Source organism: Canis lupus, chromosome 28 (genome assembly GCF_003254725.2).
Source record: "Canis lupus dingo isolate Sandy chromosome 28, ASM325472v2, whole genome shotgun sequence".
In the NCBI taxonomy this organism is placed as follows: domain Eukaryota; kingdom Metazoa; phylum Chordata; class Mammalia; order Carnivora; family Canidae; genus Canis; species Canis lupus.
The window spans coordinates 16,441,894-16,467,055 of NC_064270.1; the positions used below are offsets into that span (position 1 = coordinate 16,441,894).

At 34.5% G+C, this 25,162-nt stretch overlaps 1 protein-coding gene across 3 annotated transcripts in view; it reads left to right on the top strand.

Annotated features, from left to right (window-relative positions):
- SLK (STE20 like kinase) overlaps positions 1-25,162 on the top strand; it is a 63,923-nt gene that overhangs the window by 30,279 nt on the left and 8,482 nt on the right. For 2 of the 3 annotated variants that reach the window (XM_025467114.3, XM_025467113.3), the window contains 12 exons: positions 2,712-2,784; positions 2,957-3,151; positions 3,720-3,801; positions 6,335-6,463; positions 6,801-8,177; positions 10,253-10,383; positions 10,598-10,721; positions 13,540-13,719; positions 16,093-16,185; positions 22,667-22,796; positions 23,470-23,594; positions 24,520-24,708. In XM_025467114.3, the coding sequence (XP_025322899.1) occupies positions 2,712-2,784; positions 2,957-3,151; positions 3,720-3,801; positions 6,335-6,463; positions 6,801-8,177; positions 10,253-10,383; positions 10,598-10,721; positions 13,540-13,719; positions 16,093-16,185; positions 22,667-22,796; positions 23,470-23,594; positions 24,520-24,708 (2,828 nt within the window). The remainder of the gene's footprint in view (positions 1-2,711; positions 2,785-2,956; positions 3,152-3,719; positions 3,802-6,334; positions 6,464-6,800; positions 8,178-10,252; positions 10,384-10,597; positions 10,722-13,539; positions 13,720-16,092; positions 16,186-22,666; positions 22,797-23,469; positions 23,595-24,519; positions 24,709-25,162) is intronic. The other variant, XM_025467115.3, reaches the window with a different exon arrangement.

Below are 25,162 nucleotides of genomic sequence, written 5' to 3' on the forward strand. Positions count from 1 at the left end.
CCATGTTGTAGCATGTCACTTTCCTTTTAAAGGCTTAGCAATGTTCAGTTACTTAAATGTACCACATTTTATTTATCCGTTCATCCATTGACAGACACTTTGCCTTCTACTTTTTGGCTCTTGTGAATAATGCTGCTATGTACATGGGTATACAAATACCTGTTTGATTCCCTGCTTTCAATTCTTCTAGGTATTCTAGAAATGGAATTACTGAATCATGTGGTAATTCCATATTTAATTTTTTGAGGAACTGCCATTTTCCACAGTAGCTGTACTGTTTTACATTCCCATCAGCAAAGCACAGGGGTTCCAGTTTTTCCACATCCTTGTCAACATTTGTTATTTTCTATATTTTTGATGGTAGCCATCCTAATGAATGTGAGGTGGTAATGGGTGTGAATTTGTTGTGCTTATTTGCTCTTGTATTTTTCTTACTTTAGTCTTTGTTTCTAAAATGATATTTTCTAAAAAAATAAATAAAATGATATTTTCTGATTTTTCTTGACTTCTGTCACCTCATAATTGAGGTTTTTAATTCTGGGTATTTATTACTCTTTTTGTTTTATGTCATTTTTAAACTCTAGTAGCTCATTTAAAAATAGTTCATTAGTGCATTATCCATTTTGGTACACATTTTTCTGTAAATGTATTTAGAATCTTAGATACAGAAACATACTTTTGTGTAAAATAATGCATACCTTTAAAAACAAGTAAATTATTGAAGATTTAGGAATGCCAAAACCCATCTTGAATTGGTTGACATTTAAAACAGTTGTAATTTTTGCTTTATTAATTTGTCAATACTTGGGAACCTTCTGTTTCTGTGATACCTGGTACATGTACACAGATGTAAAGAATCATACTATCCACAAGAACTATTTAATACACCAAACTTTTTTGAGAATTTTATCAGGTCACATGGTTGCAAATGGAAATAAGTGTGTAAAATGCTATTTTAACAGACTAACATATAAATGCTGCATTTTTATAAGTGGAACAAAAAGCACATAGCAATCTTAATTTTCCCCTTTGCACAGAAATTAAGGTACCTTTTTATCCATCTTTAGTTTACCTCTTGTTCATAAGGGTGCTTAGAGAGGTATGAATGTTGACAAGGCAGTGGTTTAGGCTTGTTCCTGGACCTTCTTCCCCAATCATATTCTGAGGGGAGAAAGTTAAAAGAGCATTAATAAGCTCTAGGAAAACACTAGAATAAGTACTGAGCTGATTTTACCAGAGTACAGAATCTCTGGCAGGAATTTCATATTGTAATCTCAAGTCCTTCCTCCAAAAACATGAGAAGCTTCTAAGTTGAGGAGGTGGTAGGTAGAGGGGAATAATGGTGAAGAGTCCTGAAGAAATCTATTTATGTTGCATCTTCTGCAGATATAACCTCCCAAGTTTAATATGTTTTATTTGCTTACTCATTTATTAATTTCACTATAAAACATTAATGAAATACCTAATGTAATAAAGGACTTTGTATATACCACATTAGGAAGCTTGAACTTCACTCCATAGGCAATGGGCAGTTATCACTGTCTCTTAAGTGGGAGAATTACATGGTCCAAAAAAACGCCACCATATAATAGACAAAAATAATTAGAATACAGGCAAGATTTCTAAGAGTTCTAACAACAAAATAGCACAAAGATTAAAATTAGAGATATGGCTACTAATAGTAGCTACCATTTATTGAGTATATATTCTTTTTTTTAATTTTTTTAAGGAATGTATTTATTCATGAGAGACAGAGAGAGGCAGAGACATAGAAAGAGGGAGGAGAAGCAGGTTCCATGCAGAGAGCCTGTTGGGGGACTTGATCCTGGGACTCTGGGATTATGCTCTGAGCCAAAGCAGACGCTCAACTGCTGAGCCACCCAAGCGTCCCTCTTGAGCATATATTCTATGGCACTTCTTGGGGCATGAGCACCAAATATTGGATTTTTATTATTTAATTCATTTTTAGAATTATGACATGTTCAAATATGAAACTTTAAAAGTATATATATAAACTTCATGTATATATAAACGATATGAGGTAATTATGCAGCAAGAGCAAATTTATGTTGCTATTAATTGTTCTCTAGACTGAAAAGGTAGGATTAACAACTGGCAAAGGTGTAATGTTTCTGTTCTCTATAATTTAAATCAGAAAGCATAGTTTTTTATTTTTTTCTTTGTAATATAATTTTATGAAGAAATCAGCAAGACATGTCATAGAGGCTACTTTGTAATTTCTGCTTTTCACCTATAGAAAAAATGTTTATATCTAACAATTTAATTACGTCTAACAGTGTAATTATAACGATTAATTATAGCATGCACCACTAGTTAGCATTTGTTTTGAAGTGGGTAGACTGGTCTGTTTAAAAGTTACTATTTTTTTAAATCAATTCTGAACAATTCATGGTTTGAAGATGTATAAAGATGGTGGTATTAAGTTTATTAATAGGGTATTTTCTTTGGTGGTTTTTTTTTGGAGGGGGGTTGTGGTAGAAAGAGTGTGGTCAAAATTAGGATGGTAGAGAAGTTACTCTTTCTCTTTTGCTTATTACCCTTTAATAAGAGTAGCCTTGTTAAAGACTTGAAATGCTTTTCCCTATATTAAGTACAGTGAACTTTGCTAAAAAAAAACTGTTAATAAGAAAAAACTGTTAATACTTTTGTATTAACAAAAGTTAATACAAACTTGTATTGTTTATTTCAAGCGGATTTTGGAGTGTCAGCTAAAAACACAAGGACAATTCAAAGAAGAGATTCCTTTATTGGCACACCATATTGGTATGTATTCAATTTTCTGTATTTGCAGTATTAGTGTATCAGAAGCTCTTAATCACCTTTTATCACTCATTAATTTTGTCCTCATAATTGATTATACTGTCTATCTTTTATGTGGCTTGCAGTTGTTATTCTTATGTTAAACATCTTAACTTTAAATTCTCTGTCTTCATAGGATGGCTCCTGAAGTAGTCATGTGTGAAACATCTAAGGACAGACCGTATGACTACAAAGCTGATGTTTGGTCCCTGGGTATCACTTTAATAGAAATGGCTGAGATAGAACCTCCTCATCATGAATTAAATCCAATGCGAGTGCTGCTAAAAATAGCAAAATCAGAGCCCCCTACATTAGCACAGCCATCAAAATGGTAAATTATTCTAAACAAAACAGAACTTGATGTTTTATTCTTCCAGCTTTTCAAGGATATTTAAATTTAGTTATGTGCTACAAAGACTGAATGGGTAGAAAACTGATTTTTGGTACTTTTTTTTTTTTTAAAGACTTAAGCACCATCCAAATTTTTATAACTGACTTTTTCCATAAATTTGAAAATATCACTGATTTGAGTTCTACATGAAACAACTGTATATAATACAGTATTTTCTGTACTACAAGAAAGTGAGGTGTATATGTGGTTGATTTATATTTGTGGAATTTAATAGAACAGTTTCTATGATTTTTGGCATACTTGTGAATGTATGACTATATCGCGTCTAAAACTATGACTATATACATATGTATTTGGTTTTCTTTTTACAGATGATATCTTAATATTCCTCTTAATATTATTATGAAATCTTAGCATTCTCATTAACTAATTTTCTTATGTTGAATAGTATTACATACATAATAAAACTCAATCTTATCAGAGTTTTGTTTGATTTTAATAACAAGAAAGTAAAACAGACTATCATTGTTAAAATTTTATTTTGAAGGTCTCCAAATTTTAAGGACTTTCTAAAGAAATGCTTGGAAAAGAATGTGGATTCCAGGTGGACTACATCTCAGCTACTGCAGGTAAGAGAAGAGTAATATAACCACAGCAAACTACAGGTAATTGTTTTAATTAAGAAGAGTACAGTTTCAGATCATTCAGTGTATTGTCTTTTCACTCGAGTTTCCCTGTGGAAACTTAGAATACATTGTAGTAGTAAACATTTGCTTTACAAACATGTGTGCTTCCATTACTAAAAGGCATTTAGCTTATAAGTCACCCACTTGTGCTTTTTTGATTCCATTTAATTGTGTTCTTTTTAATTCTGTTAGTTATTTCTACTTTGTTAGTTACTTTTACTTTGTCTCTCCAGTTACTAGAAAGCAAGCCCCTTGGGAGCAGGGGTCATGAGTAATTTTTTTAAATCTCTTACGGTGAGGGTAAATATTCAGTAAATACTGCTGACTTTTAAAAAAAAATGGTGTTAGGGGCATATGGGTGGCTCAGTCAGTTAAGTGTCTGCCTTCAGCTCAGGTCATGATCTCAGGGTCCTGGGATCCAGCACTATATTGGGCTCCCTGATCAGTGGGGAGTCTGCTTCTCCTTCTCCCTCTGTCCCTCCCTCCTACTCCTGCTCTTGCTCTCTCTCTCAAGTAAATAAATAAAATCTATTAAAAAATGCTTTTAAAGTGATTGGATAGTTTTGTTTTATAGCGGGACCCATTTGTAATAACTGAAATAGAAATTTGTTAAATAGGGATGCCTGGGTGGCTCAGTACTTGAGCATCTGCCTTCAGCTCAGGGTGTGATCCCAGGGTCCTGGGATCAAGTCCTGCATCAGGCTCCCAGCGGGACTTGCTTCTCCCTCTGCCTGTTTCTCTGCCTCTCTCTTTGTGTCTCTCATGAATAAATGAATACAATCTTTTTTAAAAAAAGACATTTATTGGGATCCCTGGGTGGCGCAGCGGTTTGGCGCCTGCCTTTGGCCCAGGGCGCGATCCTGGAGACCCGGGATCGAATCCCACGTCAGGCTTCCGGTGCATGGAGCCTGCTTCTCCCTCTGCCTGTGTCTCTGCCCCTCTCTCTCTCTCTCTCTCTGTGACTATCATAAATAAATAAAAATTAAAAAAAAAAAAGACATTTATTAAATAGTATTACAAGTGGACAAACAGAATGACAAACCTTGAGGCAGTTACTGTTAGATTGAGTTACTGTGTAACTCTTGCATTATAGTATTTTAAGTTGATCTGTTTATCTCTGTGCAACAGATGCATCCCTAAAATGCACTTTCTCATATTCTTTCATCATCCCCACTTTGGAAGGCCTAAGTCTGTGACAGGAACTATTAAGTGCTGCTGAGTGTCCAAAGATGAATAAAATGTCTTCTTACTCTTAAGATATGAGAACCAGGGACGGTTGGGTGGCTCAACAGTTGAACGTATGCTTTCAGCTCAGGGTATGATATCTGGTCTGGGGATCAAGTCCTGCATTGGGCTCCCTGTGAGGAGCCTGCTTCTCCCTCTGCCTGTATCTCTGCCTGTCTCTCATGAAAAAATAATAAAATAAATAAAATAAAATAAAATAAAATAAAATAATAAAATAAAATAAAATAAAATAAAATAAAATAAAATAAAATAAAATAAAATAAAATAAAATAAAATAAAATAAAATATAAAATAAAATAAAATAAAATAAAATAAAATAAAATAAAAATAAAAATAAAAAATAAAATAAAGAATATTAGAACCATGTCAAAAAAGCAGGTATTTGCAGACCACTTTTTTTAAGATTTTATTTGTGAGGGGATCCCTGGGTGGCTCAGCGGTTTAGCGCCTGCCTTTGGCCCAGGGCGCAATCCTGGAGTCCCAGGATCGAGTCCCCCGTCGGGCTCCCAGCGTGGAGCCTGCTTCTCCCTCCTCCTGTGTCTCTGCCTCTCTCTCTCTCTCAGTGTCTATCATAAATAAATAAATCTTAAAAAAAAAAAAAGATTTTATTTATGAGAGAGAGTGAGTGCACTCATGTGCACAAGCAGGGGGGAGGGCAGAAGGAGTGGGAAAAAGCAGGCTCCTCACTGAGCAGGAAGTCAGATGCAGGGCTTAATCCCAGGACACCGAATCATTACTTGAGCAAGAGGCAGATGCTTAACCTACTGAGCCACCCAGGCACTCTTATTTTCAGACACTTTAAACAGAATTCCAAAGCTTTTTGTAATTCTTTTATTGAGGTTTTATCCAGGATTTATATATATATATTGTTGTTACTTCTTAAGAACCAAAAATGTATCAATTTGAAATTTGCTTTAAAATTTATTTTAGATTATGAAATTTCGAACATAGCAGAAAAGTACATGTACCTATTACCCAGATATATTACCATTTTTGACATATTTCCTTCCAATTCTTAAAAAAGTTACATACTTGTAGGCAGCCCCTATTTCTGCTCAGTCCCCTTCTGCTCCTTCCTTGCTCAAATATAACATTATCTGAAGTGGTTTATATTTTTGCTACCCATGTGTTTATATTTTATCACATAATGATGTGTGTATTATGTGTTTGAAATTTTATAAGCAACCATTTCAGCTGTTAATTAAGTATGTTCTTTTTAATGATCAAACAGCATCCTTTTGTTACGGTTGATTCCAACAAACCAATTCGAGAGCTGATTGCAGAGGCAAAGGCTGAAGTAACAGAAGAAGTTGAAGATGGCAAAGAGGAAGATGATGAGGAAGAAACAGAAAATTCTTTGGTCAGTATTTAGAAAGGAAATATTATTTGGGTAATATTTAGAGTCACATTTTGAGGTGTAATTGTACCTGTGTCTAAAGATTAATCCATTTGTAGCAGTTCAAAACCTTTAATTTTAGGGGTGAAGATTAACCAGTTTGCTCCATTTTTGTCAAATTTTTTTAAAGATTTGCCAGTTCTTTAAGTTATTTTTATAATTTCATCAAATTTTACTTAAGATGTTAAATCATTATATATGACTTAAATCATATACTTATCTATATACAAAATATGTATATTGTTTTGGTCACCATCTCGAAGATGTATTTTAACACTAAAATGTATAAAATCTTTTTTAGCCAATACCTGCAAGTAAGCGTGCCTCGTCTGACCTTAGTATTGCCAGCTCTGAAGAAGATAAACTTTCACAAAATGCTTGTATTTTGGAGTCTGTCTCAGAAAAAACAGAACATAATACTTCTGAAGATAAATTTAACAGCAAAGATCTTAATGAAAAACTCACCACTGATGAACCTGAAAAAGCTGCAGAGGGAATTAATGAACATATTAATGATGCTCACTTAGAAGCTATGGCTGAACTTCATGATAGAACAACAGTGATCGAGGAAAATGGGAGAGAGGAGAAGAGACCCAGGCTTGAAAATCTACCTGACACAGAAGACCAAGAAACAGTGGACATTAATTCAGTCAATGAAGGAAAAGAAAGTAATATAATGATAACTTTAGAAACAGATATTGAACAGAATCTGAAACCTGAGGAAGAAAAGGATCAGGAAAAGCAACGGATATTTGAAAATAAGATTACGGAATCTGAGGAAATTAAAGATACTGCTATTCAGACAATGGATTTAGTTTCTCAAGAGACGGGAGAAAAAGAGGCAGACATTCAGGTTGTTGAAGATGAAGATACACTTACAAAGGAAGACACTCAAGAGAAATTGGGAAAAGATAACAAAACTCTAGAAGACATGATCAGCAATACAAGCAATGTGATAGGAACAAATGAGGCAGGAGATGTTGCTCAGAAGGCAGTTGAAGACAATGCTAAGGATGCTCAGAGTAATGATGGGAAGGAAGTGGTTGAAGTAGATCAGAAATTAGTAAGTAAGCCCACAACGGGTCCTGAGGCTGGTGGTACTGAGGAAGTTCCTATTAAAGATGTAGTGGAAACTAATGAGATAGATCAGAAATCCATGGAAGGTAAAGATGAGGAACAATTAATCAACAATTTAGAGAACATAGTGAAGACCAGTGAGGAGTCTGGGACAAATGAAGGTGAGGAAATTATTGAATCCAGTAGCACTGAAGAAATAGAGGTCAGACGTATAGTAACTCATACTGACCAGAAGGCTTTAGGAAATGAAACTCAGGATGCTCCTGAAGCCACTGTTCAGATAGATACAGAGCAAAAAGCAATTCCATGTGAAATGCCAATTAAAACAGAACTTCAAGTGACTCCCTCTTCTCAGCCCAGTGAACCTCAGCCTGTTCCAATACCTAGTATTAATATCAACTCTGAAGATGCAGAAAATAAAGGAGAAATAGGTGCTTTATCAAAAACTGAAACCATGCTGCTTCCAGAATCTGAGAGTCAAAAGGAAAATGATACTGATTCAGGCACTGGTTCCACTGCTGATAATAGCAGCATTGATTTGAATTTATCTATTTCTAGCTTCCTAAGCAAAACTAAAGACACTGGATCAATATCTTTGCAAGTAAGTATATGTGAGTCCTAGTTTGAGTTTTTCTTCATAATTTTGGCAATTTACAGGTTATGTGAAACATATTTTGAAGATAAAACAGCACCAAACCAGTGTATTGCCAACCTTACAAAGTTCTTAAGGCAATCAACTAAAAAGGCAATCAACTAAAAAGAATCAAGGAGAGAGATTCTGGATATAATCTTTTAATTTTTTTATAATACCTGATTTTGCCAACTTGACGTAAACAGTAGAAGTTACTTGGTGTGATTGGCTTCTCTTATTGCACATATTTAGATATATTTTAGGAAGCATCCATAATATATGAAAGAGTTGAGGAATTGAAAGAATGATCTCTTTTTAAGTACATTTAGAGTATAAACAGTCCTTGATTTACCAGTGGCCCATACACTGTTTCCTCCTCAATCATAGATAGTCATCTCGACTGCCATGAGAACCATTGTGGGAAAACAAACAAAAAAATCAAAAACTAAAATGCAGAACACTTGGAGCTCTTAGAGCCATTCTCAAATTTTAGTGTGCTTAAGAGTTACCAGGGGTATATATGATTAGGGATGTTAACTAGACTAAATGATAATCATTTAGCAATACATGCAAATATTGAATCATTACGTTGTACACCTGAAACTAACATACTATTTATTATAGGTCAAGTATACCTCAACATGAACAAATTATTTTAAAAAAGAGTTTCAGGGGCACCTGGGTGACTCAAGTCAGTTAGGGGGCTGCCTTCAGCTCAGGCTTGATCTGAGGGTCTGGGGTCAAGCTGAACATCTGGCTTCCTGTTCAGTAGGGAGTCAACTTTTCCCTCTGCCCCTCCCCTCCACTAATGCTCTCTCTCTTTCTCAAAAAAAGAGTTTCAGAGGGCGTTATGTAGAGGTCTGGGGTAGGGCACAAGGATCAATATTTGTAATAGAAGAACCCATGGAATTCTGATACAGGTGAGCCATAGACTACTTAGGTACTTTGGGTTGATAGCAGAGGAAAAGACTGTGCAAAGCAGGAACAATTTAGGAAACTGACCTTCAGGAACTGGACTCTAGGGCGTGACTGATGAGTCTGCCTGTCTGCACCAAATTATTACACATAATTTGAAGTTTATTCACTGACTTAGTAAAAAATCCAAATACTTTTTTTAGAATTAAGGTGATATTAATTGTAGATACTTAAGTAGAAACTGAAATACTAAGTTTAGGTTTACAGGGTGGCAAGCCCACTTTAGATTTCAGGGAAAGCCTGGCTAGATAGGGTGCCATGGTCCAGGGCTTAGGAAGAGAAGTGTGAGTGTACTGGTAGCCTGGAGAGTAGAACACTAAGAGGTTGCAAAAAGGTATTTGGAAAGTGCCAGAGGCAGACTAAAATTCTAATGCATTTTAATTTAGTATTATCACATTCCACTTTTGCTCCCTTTGCTTTCAGACCCTTCCCCCATATCAAAACCAAGTTAATTATTTGCTCTCAATACTTATATTTTGCCAAACTATATTTTTTAGAATGTTATACTTCCGTTATTTCTATTTAAAAAGCAGTTGGATATCAGCTGAGGAATGGAGTTTGGTCTTGATAAAGAATTGTAGGCAATAGCAGGCAGCTGAAATGTTATCTTTCTAGTAATTCTAAAATCACATGTCCATCTCTGTTTTTGAGATGGAGGAGGGCTGTTGATATTATCGCTGCTGATGAAATAGATTTTAATTCCCAGCCCTGTCAGTGTGTAAAAATTACCTGGGGAGCCTTTCTTGAATGCAAATTCTCAGCCACCCTCAGACCTGTTGAATTAGATTCTTTAAGAGATGAGCCCCAGACATTCATTTTTAAGTGTTTTGTCAGTGGTTCTAAAGCTGAAAAGCAGAGGTATCTAAAAACTTACAGGGTCAAAAGAGGAAGAAAAATGATTAACATGTAAAAGTTATACTAATTTATGTGAATTGTTTTTTTGTGCCTAATTATGATGTGGTGTCGTAAAAATTATAGGTGCATGGTTCTGTGTTGTGTTTTGTTAAGAAAATGTTTTTTGTCTCCAGTATTTTCCATACAAAACCTAACTAACATAAAATCTCACTCAGGAAACAAGAAGACAAAAGAAAACATTGAAGAAAACACGCAAATTTGTTGTTGATGGTGTAGAAGTGAGTGTAACGACATCAAAGATAGTTACAGATAGTGATTCCAAAACTGAAGAGTTGAGATTTCTTCGGTGAGTAGAGAACATAATTAAAACTGGGTTTGGACTTCCTTGCAGTCTCCGCAAAGTATGAAGAATAGAGAAACAAGGGTAAAGTCTTGGCTAATTTTGGGTTATTCTTACTACTTTGCCATTTGAAAATATTGTTAAATTTGTTTTTTAAAGCATTGCTTTAGTTGTGTAATTTTTGCTATCTTCTCTAATTATTGCTATTAAATTTTATCAGACGTCAGGAACTTCGGGAGTTAAGATTCCTTCAGAAAGAAGAGCAAAGAGCCCAACAGCAGCTCAATAGCAAACTGCAACAACAGCGAGAACAAATTTTCCGGCGCTTTGAGCAAGAAATGATGGTAAAGTCTTAGATTTTATACCATTTTGTTAATACTGAAATTTAGTGCTTAAAAAAAAAAAACAACCCGCTAGCAGGTTTTAGAACTTGTTCTTTGATGACGAGATTTTCTCTGGCCTTGCTAGTATTTCTGGCCTTTATCTCTTTGGTGTTTTAGATGCTTTTTTTCCTGTTTTGTTTTTGTTTTTTTTTTTTCCCTTTTTTCCTTTTGAATGAAAGGATCTTCTATCTCAGTCTTCCTGTACTGACTTACAGTGTGATGTGTCTTCCAGTTTTCTTTGATTAAAATTTATCACAAAAACCTGGAATCATGAAGCTAGCAGATGCTTTATAAAGTTCTCAGGTGTGCCTATTTCTGGATAATTTTTCAGTGTTATGATTTGACCTCTTAAATTTGGAAACTTAAGATTTAAAAAAAATTTTTTTTATTTATTTACGAGAGAGAGAGAGAGAGAGAGGCAGGCTCCACACAGGGAGCCCGATGCGGGACCCGATTCCGGGTCCCCAGGATCATGCCCCGGGCCGAAGGCAGGCGCCAAACCACTGAGCCACCCAGGGATCCTGAAACTTAAGATTTTAAGGCAGTCTAGAATAGTTGTCTTCAAGCCTGTCTTGAGTACTACTTGGGGCTTGTTCAAAACACACCTATTTCTCTGGCTCCTCCTACAGTTAAGCTTCCACATCCCTATTCAAAGCTAATAGAGAAATTGGTGCTGACTAGTCAAGGGTAATTGTCATGGAATCTTTCTGTTTTTACCTTGTGGCCAAAGTTGGAAAGGGAATCAGTAATGTGACCTAAAATTTTAGTATTTATTGAAACATCTAGTTTAATGGGGGTTAGAAAAAAAGATCATTTCAAATGTTACAATATTCATGTTTTGAATATGTTTCTTTGTTCATATAAATTGTAAGTAGTAAGGATTGTTTTCTGTACAGTGTGGCATTGTTGATTACATTTGTTGGATCATACCTGAGAATTCTTAAGAGAATAATGAACTTTTATTCTTATTGAGTATTTTTATAGTACTCAACATTCTATATTCAAGAACCTTATAATAATTACATCTCTTTTCCCACAAAATATTTCTAAAATGTTTTGCTGTTTACTTTTATTTTTTTTGACCTGGGGGGAGGGGCAGAGATAGAGAATCTTAAGCAGGCTCATGCCCAGCGTGGAGCCCAATGCCAACCTTGATCTAACAACCCTGAGATTGTGACCTAAACCCAAATCAAGAGACGATTAAACAACCGAGCCTCCCACTGCCACTTTACTTATTTTTTTTAAATACCCTTGATAAATATTTAACTCTACCTATATCCAAATTATATAATACTCAAGTAATAATAAGCAGGAATCTTTCATTGAAAGAGCAGATTTATAATTTCAAAAGATTTGTGTTGTATTGAAACAGAATATTTAAGAATCTTAATGAGGGGACACCTGGGTTAAGCATCTGACTTCAGCTCAGGTCATGATCTCAGGGTCCTGGGATTTAGCTCCACATTGAGCTCCTTGCTCAGCAGGCAGTCTGCTTCTCTTGGTCTCCCTCTGTCTCCCCCCACTCCACTCGTGCTCTTGCTCACTTGCTCTCTCTCAAATAAATAAAATCTTAAAAAAAAAATCTTAAGAGTAAATCTAAATATGACAAGTAAATGGTACATTATTAAAATAGACTTTGGATAAGACCTTTGGTTTATCAAACATTTATTGGATAAATATTGAAAATTTTCTAACTTTAGTACTTCATATCAACTGGATATTCTTCTGGATGGTTTAAAAATTTTGACTATTCTACTTGTATAATAGAGAAAAGTATTTTGTGTTAAAAAAAATGAAATGCTCATTTTTTTTTCTAAAGAATTATTTGAGAGAGAGTTAGAGAACATGTTGGGGGAGGGGCAGAGGGAGAAGGAGAAGGAGACTCCTCACTGAGGAGGGAAGCCTTGAAGACAGACACTTAACTGACTGAACCATTCAAGCACTGCCATGTGGTCATCCTTTAAAAAACATTTTCTTTTTTTTTCTTTTTTTTTTTTTAAGATGAAGAGTCACATACTCTTTTTTTTTTAATTTTTATTTATTTATGATAGTCACAGAGAGAGAGAGAGAGAGAGAGAGAGAGAGAGAGAGAGAGAGAGGCAGAGGGAGAAGCAGGCTCCATGCACCGGGAGCCTGATGTGGGATTCGATCCCGGGTCTCCAGGATCACGCCCCGGGCCAAAGGCAGGCGCCAAACGGCTGCGCCACCCAGGGATCCCTAAAAAACATTTTCCAACATATTTTAGTGCATTTGACTTTTTCAGTATTGCAAAGGTTGTGTCACATCACTAAATTTAAATACTGGTTATATACTCTAAGTAAACATTGTTATTATGAGTAGTTGAGCGGCTGCCTTTGGCTCAGATCAGGTGATCCTGTGGTCTTGGGATTGAGTGCCACATCAGGCTACCTGCAGGGAGCCTGCTTCTCCCTTTGCATGTATCTCTGCCTCTCTGTGTCTCTCATGAATAAATAAATAAAATCTTTAAAAAAAAGTTAAGTTGGGCAGCCCCGGTGGCACAGCGGTTTGGCGCCGCCTGCAGCCCGGGGCTTTATCCTGGAGACCCTGGATCGAGTCCCATGTCGGGCTCTCTGCGTGGAGCCTGCTTCTCTCTCTTCCTGTGTCTCTGCCTCTCTCTCTCTCTCTCTCTCTCTCTCTCTCCTTCTCTCTCTGCCTGTGTCTCTGCCTCTCTCTCTCTCTCTCTCAATTTCTATGAATAAATAAAATCTTAAAAAAAAAAAAGAAAAGTTAAATGATCTTGAGCTACATTATTTTACAGAGCAAAAAACGACAGTATGATCAAGAAATTGAGAATCTAGAAAAACAACAGAAACAGACTATTGAACGTCTAGAACAAGAACACACAAATCGCTTACGAGATGAAGCCAAACGCATTAAAGGAGAACAAGAGAAAGAGTTGTCCAAATTTCAGAATATGTTGAAGAATCGAAAGAAGGAGGTAAGTAAAACTACTGCTTTTAGTTATGAAAGCTGTTTTTTTAATGTACACTTAAGACTACAGAACTAGGAATAATAGTACTCATTCATTCTTTCGGTCTTCCCAAGAGTCATGTAGGGTAGTAAGGTGAGGTGTTATCCCATTTTACTGTCAAGGAGAATGGGGTAGAAGAGGTTTTTAGTGGTCTGTTCAAGTTCACAAACTACCATTAAATGTCCAGCTAAGTCTTGAACCAAGTCTAATTCATTTTCCTTCCAATCTACCATTTTTCCTTTATTAATGCAATAGTTAAGGCCTCTGTAGAAATTGCTTTTTTTCAAGAAAACTTACTATGTTGTGTTTGCAGGTGGGAACAATAATTCATCTTATTATTTATTTATAATATTTAATTCATACTTAAACATTTTTTCTTGGTTAGCTTGATTGCCTTTCTTAAACATTGTGCCAAAACAAAAGCTGAGTACCTTGAAATTTGAAATTATAAATCCATCAGATTGAAAGATAATTTGAAGAGTCACAGGTAGAAAATACCTGTGTAAAGTCATTTCTTTACAATGAATTTTTAAATTTTTCCTGAAGCTGTTCCATATTGTTATAGAATCTGTGCTATTGTTTACTATGAAAAGTTGTCATTGATTCATAAAGAGGATATATATATTGTATTAATGTCTTTTTCTCTCCCAAATTAAAGTAAAACAAGAGTTTTACATAATAGCAAAGGTGATTTTATGATTTATTCTGTACCTTTAGTGTAGGGGAAGAATTTACCTTTTTGTGGTGTAAAAGACCCTAGGGACAATAATTATGAATAGTTCAAATAGGATTAGAATAAAAATCTCAACCAAACCTGTATATGCATTTTCACTTTTGTTGTATATCGAAAATACTCATGTTTATTGACTTTAACATTTAATTATGCATAAAACTGAGTATCATAGTGCTGAACTTGAGGGTCTGCTTTAAAAGCGTAGAATCTAAGATTAATAAATACAATGCATTATATAATTTCTTTAGGTAAATAATGAAATGGTATATAATCTTATTTGATGTGGCTACCATTTCTAAAAATTAGTGTTTTTACTGCTAAATATTTTATGTAAGGTTTCTCTGTATACCATGATGTATGACTTTACTGAGGCTCCATGTCAGTTTTCTTGAAACTGTGGGGTAGTTTTTATTGAGAGGTTATTTTTTAACATCAGATTTAATCTTTAAAAATTTCTAGATAAATATATGATTTAATCCTAAATATATTAAAGTGTGTAGTTATTTTTACTGTTTTGGGGTCGGAGAGTTGAGCTAGTGAACATGTTTGAGATCATGATATGCATATTTTAAATAATTATTTAATGTATTTTTTTCCTCATTGCTAAATTTCTTGCATTTGGGGAGTCTCTTTTCCTTTTAATGGTGATTTGGTTTCATGAGGGATTACTGATGGGGAATTTTAAATACACTCTTTTCAATCAAAATCCGTCTCTTTCACAGACCATCAGTAGCATGTGGTGATTTGGAATCTCTGCTTTTGGTGCTTCTACTTGAAAACACATGATTGTTTTTCATAGTTGGATTACAGATCTTCTGTTAGGTGCAATACATATCTAGGATTTTGAAATGATTAAAAGAAGGAGCCTTAAATTATACTTCATTTTATAATATACTTTATTTGGTGTGATAAATCATAGCATTCTAAACTATTATTTTGTGAGTGCTTATTACTGGTTTGAACATTGACAACTAAGTTTGGCTTAAATTGTCAGCGAAGGAGAATGTTATTCTAATTTGACGCAAAATCATCAAAGATGTTGATTTTTATCACACTGTATAAAATGGTGCATTTTATGAAAAAGGAAAACATAGTGTCCATTTATTTCTCCTTTTGTTTTTGTTTTTGTTTTTTTGGTCTCATTAAATGAATTTAATTTAGAATTATTTATTTGGTTTTATCAAGCCAATTATGAAATTTTGCACTTGTATAAATGGCATGAACCTTCCTTATTTTCAACATTTCAAACAATGTCAATAGATACAGTTTGATCTTTTAAGAGGGTCAGTTGAATTTATCATTTTGAGTTCAGAATCAATGCTGCTAGTAATCCTTTACTGATTGTCTATGTATCTTTAGAGGATAATATGTAGGGATAATTAAGCACCTGATTAACCTTTACATGGTGTGATGTCCCTTTCTGCACTGAGATTAAGCATGTTCTGTCCTTTCGTTCTTTTTCACCAAACTAACACCTGTATGTTGCATGTTGAAAGGAACTTTTTTTTAACAGCTTTAATCTTTGACTTGTAGCTTGTCTGCTCACATAAATGCTTGCTGTGGAGAAAGTATTATTTCCCCACCTCCTGCATGCTTATACACTGTAGGTTATAAATGAAGTGGAGAAAGCACCCAAAGAGCTGAGAAAAGAGCTCATGAAACGCAGGAAAGAGGAGCTTGCACAAAGCCAGCATGCTCAGGTAACAGCAGCAGCTTAAAGCTACTAAAAACAGAAGGCAGCATTATTCTTGCAGCTCAGTAAACCATGGCTGAAAGGGCAAACTCCTACTGTACCTATTATATGATGTTGACTTCTGCACTTACAGAGGTTCCCAGGGCATTCTTTATGTAGAACTGAAATCACACTAACGGTGACATTTAAGTTGCTAATACGAAATTGAGTGGAATGTTTGGAAAGCTGACTCCAGATGAAATAAACAAGTATGTTAATGTATAATCCACTGTATTCTTATTATATAATCATGATGGAACTTATATTTTTGAGCAGTGATGTCAGTGTTTGATAGAAGACTTTTTGACAAAATACAAAAGATGAGTATATATAGGCATTGTGCATGAAAAGAATGCCTATTTAAAAGACCATTATTTTTATAAAATTGGAAGTTAGAAGAACAACAGTAAATGGTAATGTTATATGGTAGATCAAATGTTTATTACTATTAAACTCAACAACATAAGTACCTTAAAAGTAGATTTTAAGTATGTTTTTCTTTTTGATTCAAAATCGAGCAGTTAAAAAAAATACTGTCTGTATAAACTTGATTCTAGGTTATAAGACTGAACCTATTAAGATGGGTGAATTCTTTAAAAATCAGACAAGATAGTATTTTAAACAGATTTTTCTACAATTATCTCATATAACTCTACAAGATCATTTATATGAGGAATAGTTTTTCTTTTATTTAAGTTTGCACTCAGTCTGGAAGCAGAGAGAAGTGAACTCAATTTGTAGTTACATATGTCAGAAGAAGAGACATGGATTATATATTAGTGGATTACTTTCAGTTATCATTTTAATGTGGTTTTATGTGATTTAAAAAAGTGGTTCCCAAACTTTTACAGACCCATGGAAAAACAGAGAAGAATCAAAAAGCAGTCGGGACCATGAAAGATGAAATGACATCTAAAATTTTTTCTATTTGTCCAGAAGAATGTTTTATTTTATTTTCAGAAGGACATTTTAAATTGCTGTTTACTTAACACCATCATTTTAAAAGAGGGAGTATTTTAACACCATGAAAAATAAGGAAAATATTTTGGAATTTAAAATTTTAACAAAACTAGCCTATTTAAATAAATTTAGTACCTTTTTTTTTAAATTTAACTTTTTTGGTTTGAATCAGTGAAAAATTTTGTCTTGGCCTAATGGGTGATTACTAGTTAGAGTGATAATAGCAAACACAGCACTTACTATGTGTCAAGCACTCTTCTAAGTGCTTCACCTGCATGAACTCATTTAACTTCACAACATATGAGGTAGTTACTCTTACCGCCTCTGTTCTACAGGGAGGACATGTTCTACAAATGAAAGCACATATGAACCACCACAGTGTACTGCCTTCCATGTTTAAGTTGTTATTTCTGTGTCTAGTCTAAACTCTTATCAGCTTAGTCCCGTGGTTGTGGATCATATTGTTAGTAGGTGAAGAGGAAGTCCTTGCTTGCCACACGTCTAATTTTGGATAATTTGGATTTCAAACAAGATAAGAATTTAGTGTTAAAGAAGTTAGATGATCCTGTGCTTTAATTAAACATTGTTGGTGATTTTTCATAAGATTTTGGGGGCTAAGCTCTATTTCAACTAAAGTTGAAAGCAGTAGTAAATTTCTTTCTATAAATTTAATGAAGAACTTAGTAATCTAACAAATGTAAAAACGTTTCTCTTTTGCTACTGCTTTTTTCATGAAGCTAAAACATAACTTTAAAGAGTTTATTTTAAACTTTTTGAGAATTTGTGTGTAATAGTTTCATAGTCATGGAGCCTGTATGTATTTAATCATCTAGTTCAGTGGTTTTTAAACTGTACTCCCAGGAGCTCTTGAGTTTGGAAGAAGCACTTTGAGAATCCTTCGAAAAGGGAGGACTGTGGTGCTCTGGTTCCCTGCTTCACTTCCCAGCACTACTTTTCATCTGTTTCATACAGTTTATGGTAAATTTTTTGAGAGAGGGTTTGACTGGTTTAAAAACAACACAAACTAGAGTTCGGAAACCACTGATGTAGTTTAAAACCTTCCTTTTACAGATGAGAAAGAGACCTCTCTGTTAGGTGACTTGTTCCAAGCCTCCTGAAACTCAGCATTTTGTATAATCATTCTTTCCATTTACAAAAAGTCATCAGCTATATTCTTACCGGGGAGGTGCATTGTATTCTAATCCACAGGGTGTTGCTCAGGTCATGATTCAGTCTTTTCAGTTGTCATCTTGTGCAGTCTTCAACGCCCAGTTGCAGGATGTAAGTTCCACATGTCTATGGGAGGATGCCTTCTCTTGTTTTACCTGCTTTTTCTTCAGCTCACATGTGCCATTTCATTTTTCACTCCATTTGTTAAAATCTAGAAGATTGATAGATAATGATATCAGTAATGACAATAATAATAATAACCTGAAGTGAACTTTATGTAGTATTCTTCAAAGAATTTTCACATTTGATTCTCACTGCCACCTCCCTAATATAGGGATGGAGTATATCCGTTTTACAGATACGGAAATCGAAGTGCAGAAGACTAAGTGATCTACTTAAAGTCAGAAAAGACATTAATGGTAGAACTGGAATTAGAACACTTGTAATAGTGTTCTTTTTGTGTTTACCCTCACCACAATTTTGAGATTTTCATCTTTTTCAAGAAATACCTTCCCAGTAGTATTTTAAAAGCTTTGCACATGTGAGAAATTGAATGCTGTGATTAGATTTTTATCTTTGTGTGAAGTGAAATTTTGATTGCATATGTTTATATAAACGTTTTAATTATGGATATGGTCAGAAAAGCCATATTAAAAGTGATGATTGTAGTTCCATTTAACTCTAGTTTTCACTATTCAAATTGTCCATAATGAATAGTGAGTTACTGTTCTCCTTGCTGTAGTTTTAAATTAAGTCTGGAATTCCAGGCTGTATTCTTTCTCACAGTTTCTATAGGGAAGTGACTAGCCCATTTAACTCTGTAATTTTTGTTTGTGATGTTTGATATATACAACTGGAGTAGATAGAATACAGCTTGATTTCAACCCCTCCTTTCCCCTCTCCTGAAATCAGACGTTTTTTTTATTGGCAGCTGCTGAGCTCTATAGTTTTCTAAAGAGTAAGCAAAACACTAATTTTTTTTAATGAGAGGGAGAAATTATGAATTACGATCACTTTTCTGATCATTACCATTCTTAGCTTTTCTTTTGAGTTAGAATCAAATTCTATACAAAGAGCCCAATATATCATAACCTTTTCCTATAGATTTCTAGAACCCAAAGCTATATTTTTAATGTTTATAGTTATCTGATTAATATAAAATTTCTTAGCATTTAAACTTGTACTTTGAAAGGGTGCTCATTTCAGCTTATGTGTTCATTTAAAATTGTTACTTTTAGTGATTAAATCCATTTTTTTTTTTTAGGGTAAATGTAATTTGTTCAATCTTTTTGGAATGTAAGATCACTATTCTTTTAGGTCCTAAGGGTATAATATCTAATTACAAATTCCAATGTGAATGTATTTTACTTGGCTTTTGTAGTTAGGAAATTTAATGAAAACTCAGTAATACTAAAAGTTCATTTCTTTTGAGGTAATAAAATATATGAATTAGTATATAAGGGACCTAGATCTTTCAGTTAATTTTTAGTCCTAATATAGAAAATTATTTGAGGTGCCTGGCTGGTTCAGTTAGAAGAGCTTGCAACTCTTGATCATGGGGTCATGAGTTTGAGCCCCACATTGGGTGTAGATTACTTAAATGAGTAAGTAAAGGAAAAAAAGAGGAAAGAGAGAGGAAGAAAATTATTTGCACAGTATTCTTGACTATGTAATTATCCAGACTCTGCTTAATTTTTTAAGTCTGTGGCTCTGCAAGACAACTGGTGTCTGCTAACTCTCATTGTCAAAAGCACTTGCATACATAGCTTACCTTGACTCTTAACCTGTCCTCATTTCACCTTCTGGAGCAGCACAATGCTAGGTCTGTCTCCTCCTTTATAATAGTCTTAGCTATTCTTCCCCTTATGTATTTGTTGCTTGGACACACTCTTTAGTTCTTTCTGTCCGTTCATTGTCTGGCATGGTTTCTAGATCCTGTATTCCAGCTTTTGGTTTTCTGTGGTTTACTTTTGAAAATGTGATACTAAGGGAAGGAGCCCACGACTCTCTATATGACAGACAAAACCCATTTGGAACCACTAGAGTCGAAGGTCCTTGAAGGCAATACTGTTTCTTTAAAATTTTAGTAACCTCATAACTAGTACAGTGCCCTACATTTACTAAGTACTTAGTAAAGGTTTTCTTTGAACTGAACTCTTATCTTGCTTAATCTAGACATAAATATAATAATAAACCAAGAATTGACAAGTAATTGCATTCACATTTTTAGTGGCACTGGGTTATATTACCCTATTTAATTTTCACATATTGATTCACACCCATCTTGTACTTTTGCATTTGATTGGAGTCTAAGTGTAATATTTATATTTACAGTAGATAATTTGGGCCCATTGTTTCTGACTACATAGATATTTTTTAAGTCTTATAAGCGATTAATGGTACAAATGTTGAACAGAAGAAAACCCTTTGATTATATTGTTTATTATATAAGTTTGCTTATAGAAATTTTACAATGAAATTAGAGAAACAATTTAATTTTTATTATAAGTGATAATTACTGTAGGAAAATGTAAAGCTTAAACAACTTTCTTTGTTATAATTGCTTAAGATAGGCATGGAGATTTTGCATTTCTTTAAAACTCAAAGACCTTATTCTAGATAGTTGAAATTAAATATTCATTGTGGGATTTTTTTTCTGTGATAAAGTTACAAAGTGACTGTAGTCAAGTTCCCAGTTGTATTTTATAGAGACAATTCTTTAGTCTTTCTGTTAGTGTGTATTTGTATTTATGCTAACATACAAATTATTATACAGATGAGGCAGCAGTATTTATAACTCCAGATTACTTTAACAGGACATCATGAATGGTAAGACCTAATTGTCACCTCCAGAGACATAGTAGTAAGGCAAGCACCCTGAGGAAGACATCTAGACTCACTTTCTGTGCATTGAAGACCAGGCTGGTAGTGATCCAGATCCTGTCAGACTCTATCCAAGGCATAAAGAATGTATCCAAAATGGATCTTGGGGTTTTATCTTCTCTAGGATGTGCAAGAGGAGGCATTATAGGTGGAGTGCCACTTTAATCCTAAATTTCTAAATCCACACTCAAATTGATCAGAATGTCCCTTTTGCTAATCACAGACTGATATATCTGCCAAGAGAGGGATGGAGAGCCGAACATTTACTGGCAAAACTTGTATTTCTTCAATTTGGAGAATGTTCCTTTCTTTCTGTAAATGTGTGATCTAGCATAAAGACCATAAGTCACTTCAACATTTCCTTTTCTTATACAGTTATTGAAGGTTTGTTTTTTTGTTTTGTTTTTTTTTTTAAAGCATAAATCTGGCATTTGGGCAAATAGTGTGTACTTGATAAATAAATGTTGAACGAATGAGTGAATCTGAAACATGTTGGTAGAATTCTCTGATTATAAGGAATTTTGGGGGATCCCTGGTTGGCTCAGCAATTTGGTGCCTGCCTTTGGCCCAGGGTGTGATCCTGGAGTCCCGGGATCGAGTCCCGCATCGGGCTCCCTGCATGGAGCCTGCTTCTCCCTCTGCCTGTGTGTCTGCCCCTCTCTCTCTCTTTCTCTCTCTGTATCTCTTATGAATAAATAAATAAAAATCTTTTTAAAAAAATACGGAATTTTGTATGTATATTTATAAAATGTAACTCACTTTACTATTCTTACTTCACATTTCTCTAGCAATGTACTATTTCTCATTAAGTCCACAAATTATTGTTAGGTACATGCCATAGATAATAGAAACTATCTTTCGTTAGTGAAGCCATGGTGTTTTTTCCTAACTCTGTATTTCTTGGAAAGAAAAATAGAGATATTTAAAATTCTGATATGAGTTTTACTTATTTGCTCTTCTCTTTTTTCCTAAGAGGTATTTCTTGTTTATTCTTGTTTTATCCACACCATAGTGTAACAAAAAGCTTTAGAAGCACTAGTTTTATTATTTTCCTAAAGATGTTTGTGTAATAGGGCATTTTAATTGTGATTGGGTTATAGACTTCTTTCGTGTGTGTTTAATAGTGAGTTTAGAATATTATGTACTCTAGTACTTTTTTCCTAGGCTTGAATGGAGTGACTAATACGTTTATATTGTATATGCTATGTAATTGGTGATTTTTAAATCCAATTAATTTTAGAAACTTGGCTTAGGAATCTTGCTAACTACTAATATATATCATCATATAGGTAATGAATTTTTAAATTTTTAAATCCAATTAATTTTAGAAACTTGGCTTAGAAATCTTGCTAACTACTTATATATATCGTCATATAGATAAATGAATGTTTTACTCAGTAGATGCTTTAAACTGATGGTTTAACTGTGTCTGTTAGGAACAGGAATTTGTTCAGAAGCAGCAACAAGAATTAGATGGCGCTCTGAAAAAGATCATCCAACAGCAGAAGGCAGAGCTAGCCAATATTGAAAGAGAATGCCTGAATAACAAACAGCAACTCATGAGAGGTATATGAAATTATGCAGCATATGTGTGTGTATTAAATGATGTCTGAAGAACATTGTTGAGATATATGGATATATCTAATATCCTTAATATCAAATGATTGGAAGTTATTTGAATACTCTCCTTTGCTAGAGTGGTAGAGAGAAAGATGAAGTTAATAAGAGGAAAAACTTTATGTTATATTTTAAGAATTTAAAATCTTAAAATTCTTTATAAAATTAAGAAATACTATAAGCTATTGGATGAATGCCTTTATGACAGTAGAAGTGAGCAGTAAACCTAATCCTTAAACACATCTTTTTGTCCAGCTGATGCTAGAATTTTACCTGAATAGTTTTGGTATACTTACCATGCCTTATAATTGTTGGTATACTTAAGGGCTACATGATAGAATGGGATTCTAAGCACTTATTTCCCCTAACAAAAGCTAAGATTTTATTCTTTATGATTAAAAGGAATTTTGGTGTTGAGGGTGGGGGATTCTCTGTTTTTAGGATAGTAGAACAGAATGGTAAGTGGTGATTGATACATGTATGTTGGTAATACTTCATCTATTGTTCACAGTGTTTGTATAAGTTAGTGTATATGGAACACTTTTATGTAAATATTAAAAAGAAGACCAAAGTACACTAGTGAAGAGAACAAAGTGACATTTTGAAAATTGCTTTCTTCTAGCTCGAGAAGCTGCAATTTGGGAGCTTGAAGAACGACACTTACAAGAAAAACACCAGCTGCTCAAACAGCAACTTAAAGATCAGTATTTCATGCAAAGACATCAGCTACTTAAGCGACATGAGAAGGTTAATGAAAGGAAAATTGGTTTAATTTTTGTTCATTTAAAGTTTAAAGAGTTATTCATTTCTGAAACTTCTGTTTCTTAGAGAATGAATTTTAGATTTCCTTTCTTTTTTTAAAATCCTAAAATTTATTTGGTGAAGTTTCTAGTAATTGTATCTTGATCATGATTGCAAACTTCTTTGTACAAATTTTACGGAAGGCGACTAATACAGCGCTTTAAGTTCTCTTCTACATTATAATATTCATCCTGTCAAAGGTAGCTGTTGTGGCTCCATTTATGGTTCAAGTATCTTAAAAATGTGGACTCCCTGACTTAGTAAAAGAATTTCAATATAGGACTCTTTATTTAGGGGCACCTGGGTGGCACAGTTGGGTAGGCACCTCAGTTTCAGCTCAGGTCGTTGTGATCTTGGGGTTGAGGGGTCAAACTCCATGTCAGGCTCCTGTGCTAAGCATGGAGTCTGCTTGAGATTCTCTCTCCCTCTCCCTCTGCCCCTCCCGCTTGTGCTCTCTTTCTCTCTTCAGTATAGATAGATAAATCTTAAAAAAAAAAGATTCTTATTATTAATAGCTTTATTTTTATTATAAATTATATTTTTACTAAAAGTTTGCTGGTTGATGATGTGACGGGGAAAGAATAATTTTGAGAACAACAAAATGGCATGTTTGAGCATACATGTGGGTACTGAGTATTAAATTATATCTGGGGACACCTGGGTGGCTCAGCGGTTGAGCATCTGCCTTTGGCTTAGGGCATGATCTTGCAGTCCTGGGATCGAGTCCTCCATGGGGCTCCTTGCATAGAGCCTGCTTCTCCTTCTACCTATGTCTCTGCCTCTCTCTGTATGTCTCTCATGAATAAAAAAATAAAATCTTAAAAAAATAAATTATATTTACATCACTGGATTCTGTTTGATATGTTCTTAGGAAACAGAACAAATGCAGCGTTACAATCAACGACTTATTGAGGAATTGAAAAACAGACAGACTCAAGAAAGAGCAAGACTGCCTAAGATTCAGCGCAGTGAAGCCAAGACTCGAATGGCCATGTTTAAGAAAAGCTTGAGAATTAACTCAACGGCCACACCAGATCAGGACCGTGACAAAATTAAACAGGTAAATAAACCAATTACTCTCTTCTCTTTAGGGTTTAAAAAATGTGAATGTCCTTTAGAAGTGTCATGTAATTGTGTTGTAAACATTCTGAGCCACCTTGGGCTTGTTGATGTTTTCTTTGGCTTTATGGGCTGGGGCTAGATATGTGGCATATACCAGCTTAGTGTTCCTATGTTGGTGGCCAAAGAGGGTACATTCCTCTGCCCCATGACCCACATATGAGGTCTTGGGCTAGACCGATCCTAAGACCAGCCCTGGGAATTAGGTGACTTGGACAACTTTTGAAGTTAAACATACAGTTTCACTTTGCCTCTGTAGTCAGTTAGGTCCCGCATACAAATGAACTGAGGTCACTAAAGGTTTTAATCCAAAGTACCTCCTCTCACCAAATCCGTAATGTAGAATCCAGCTCAAGTCACAATATATTATTACTTGGAGCTTTAATTTATTGTAC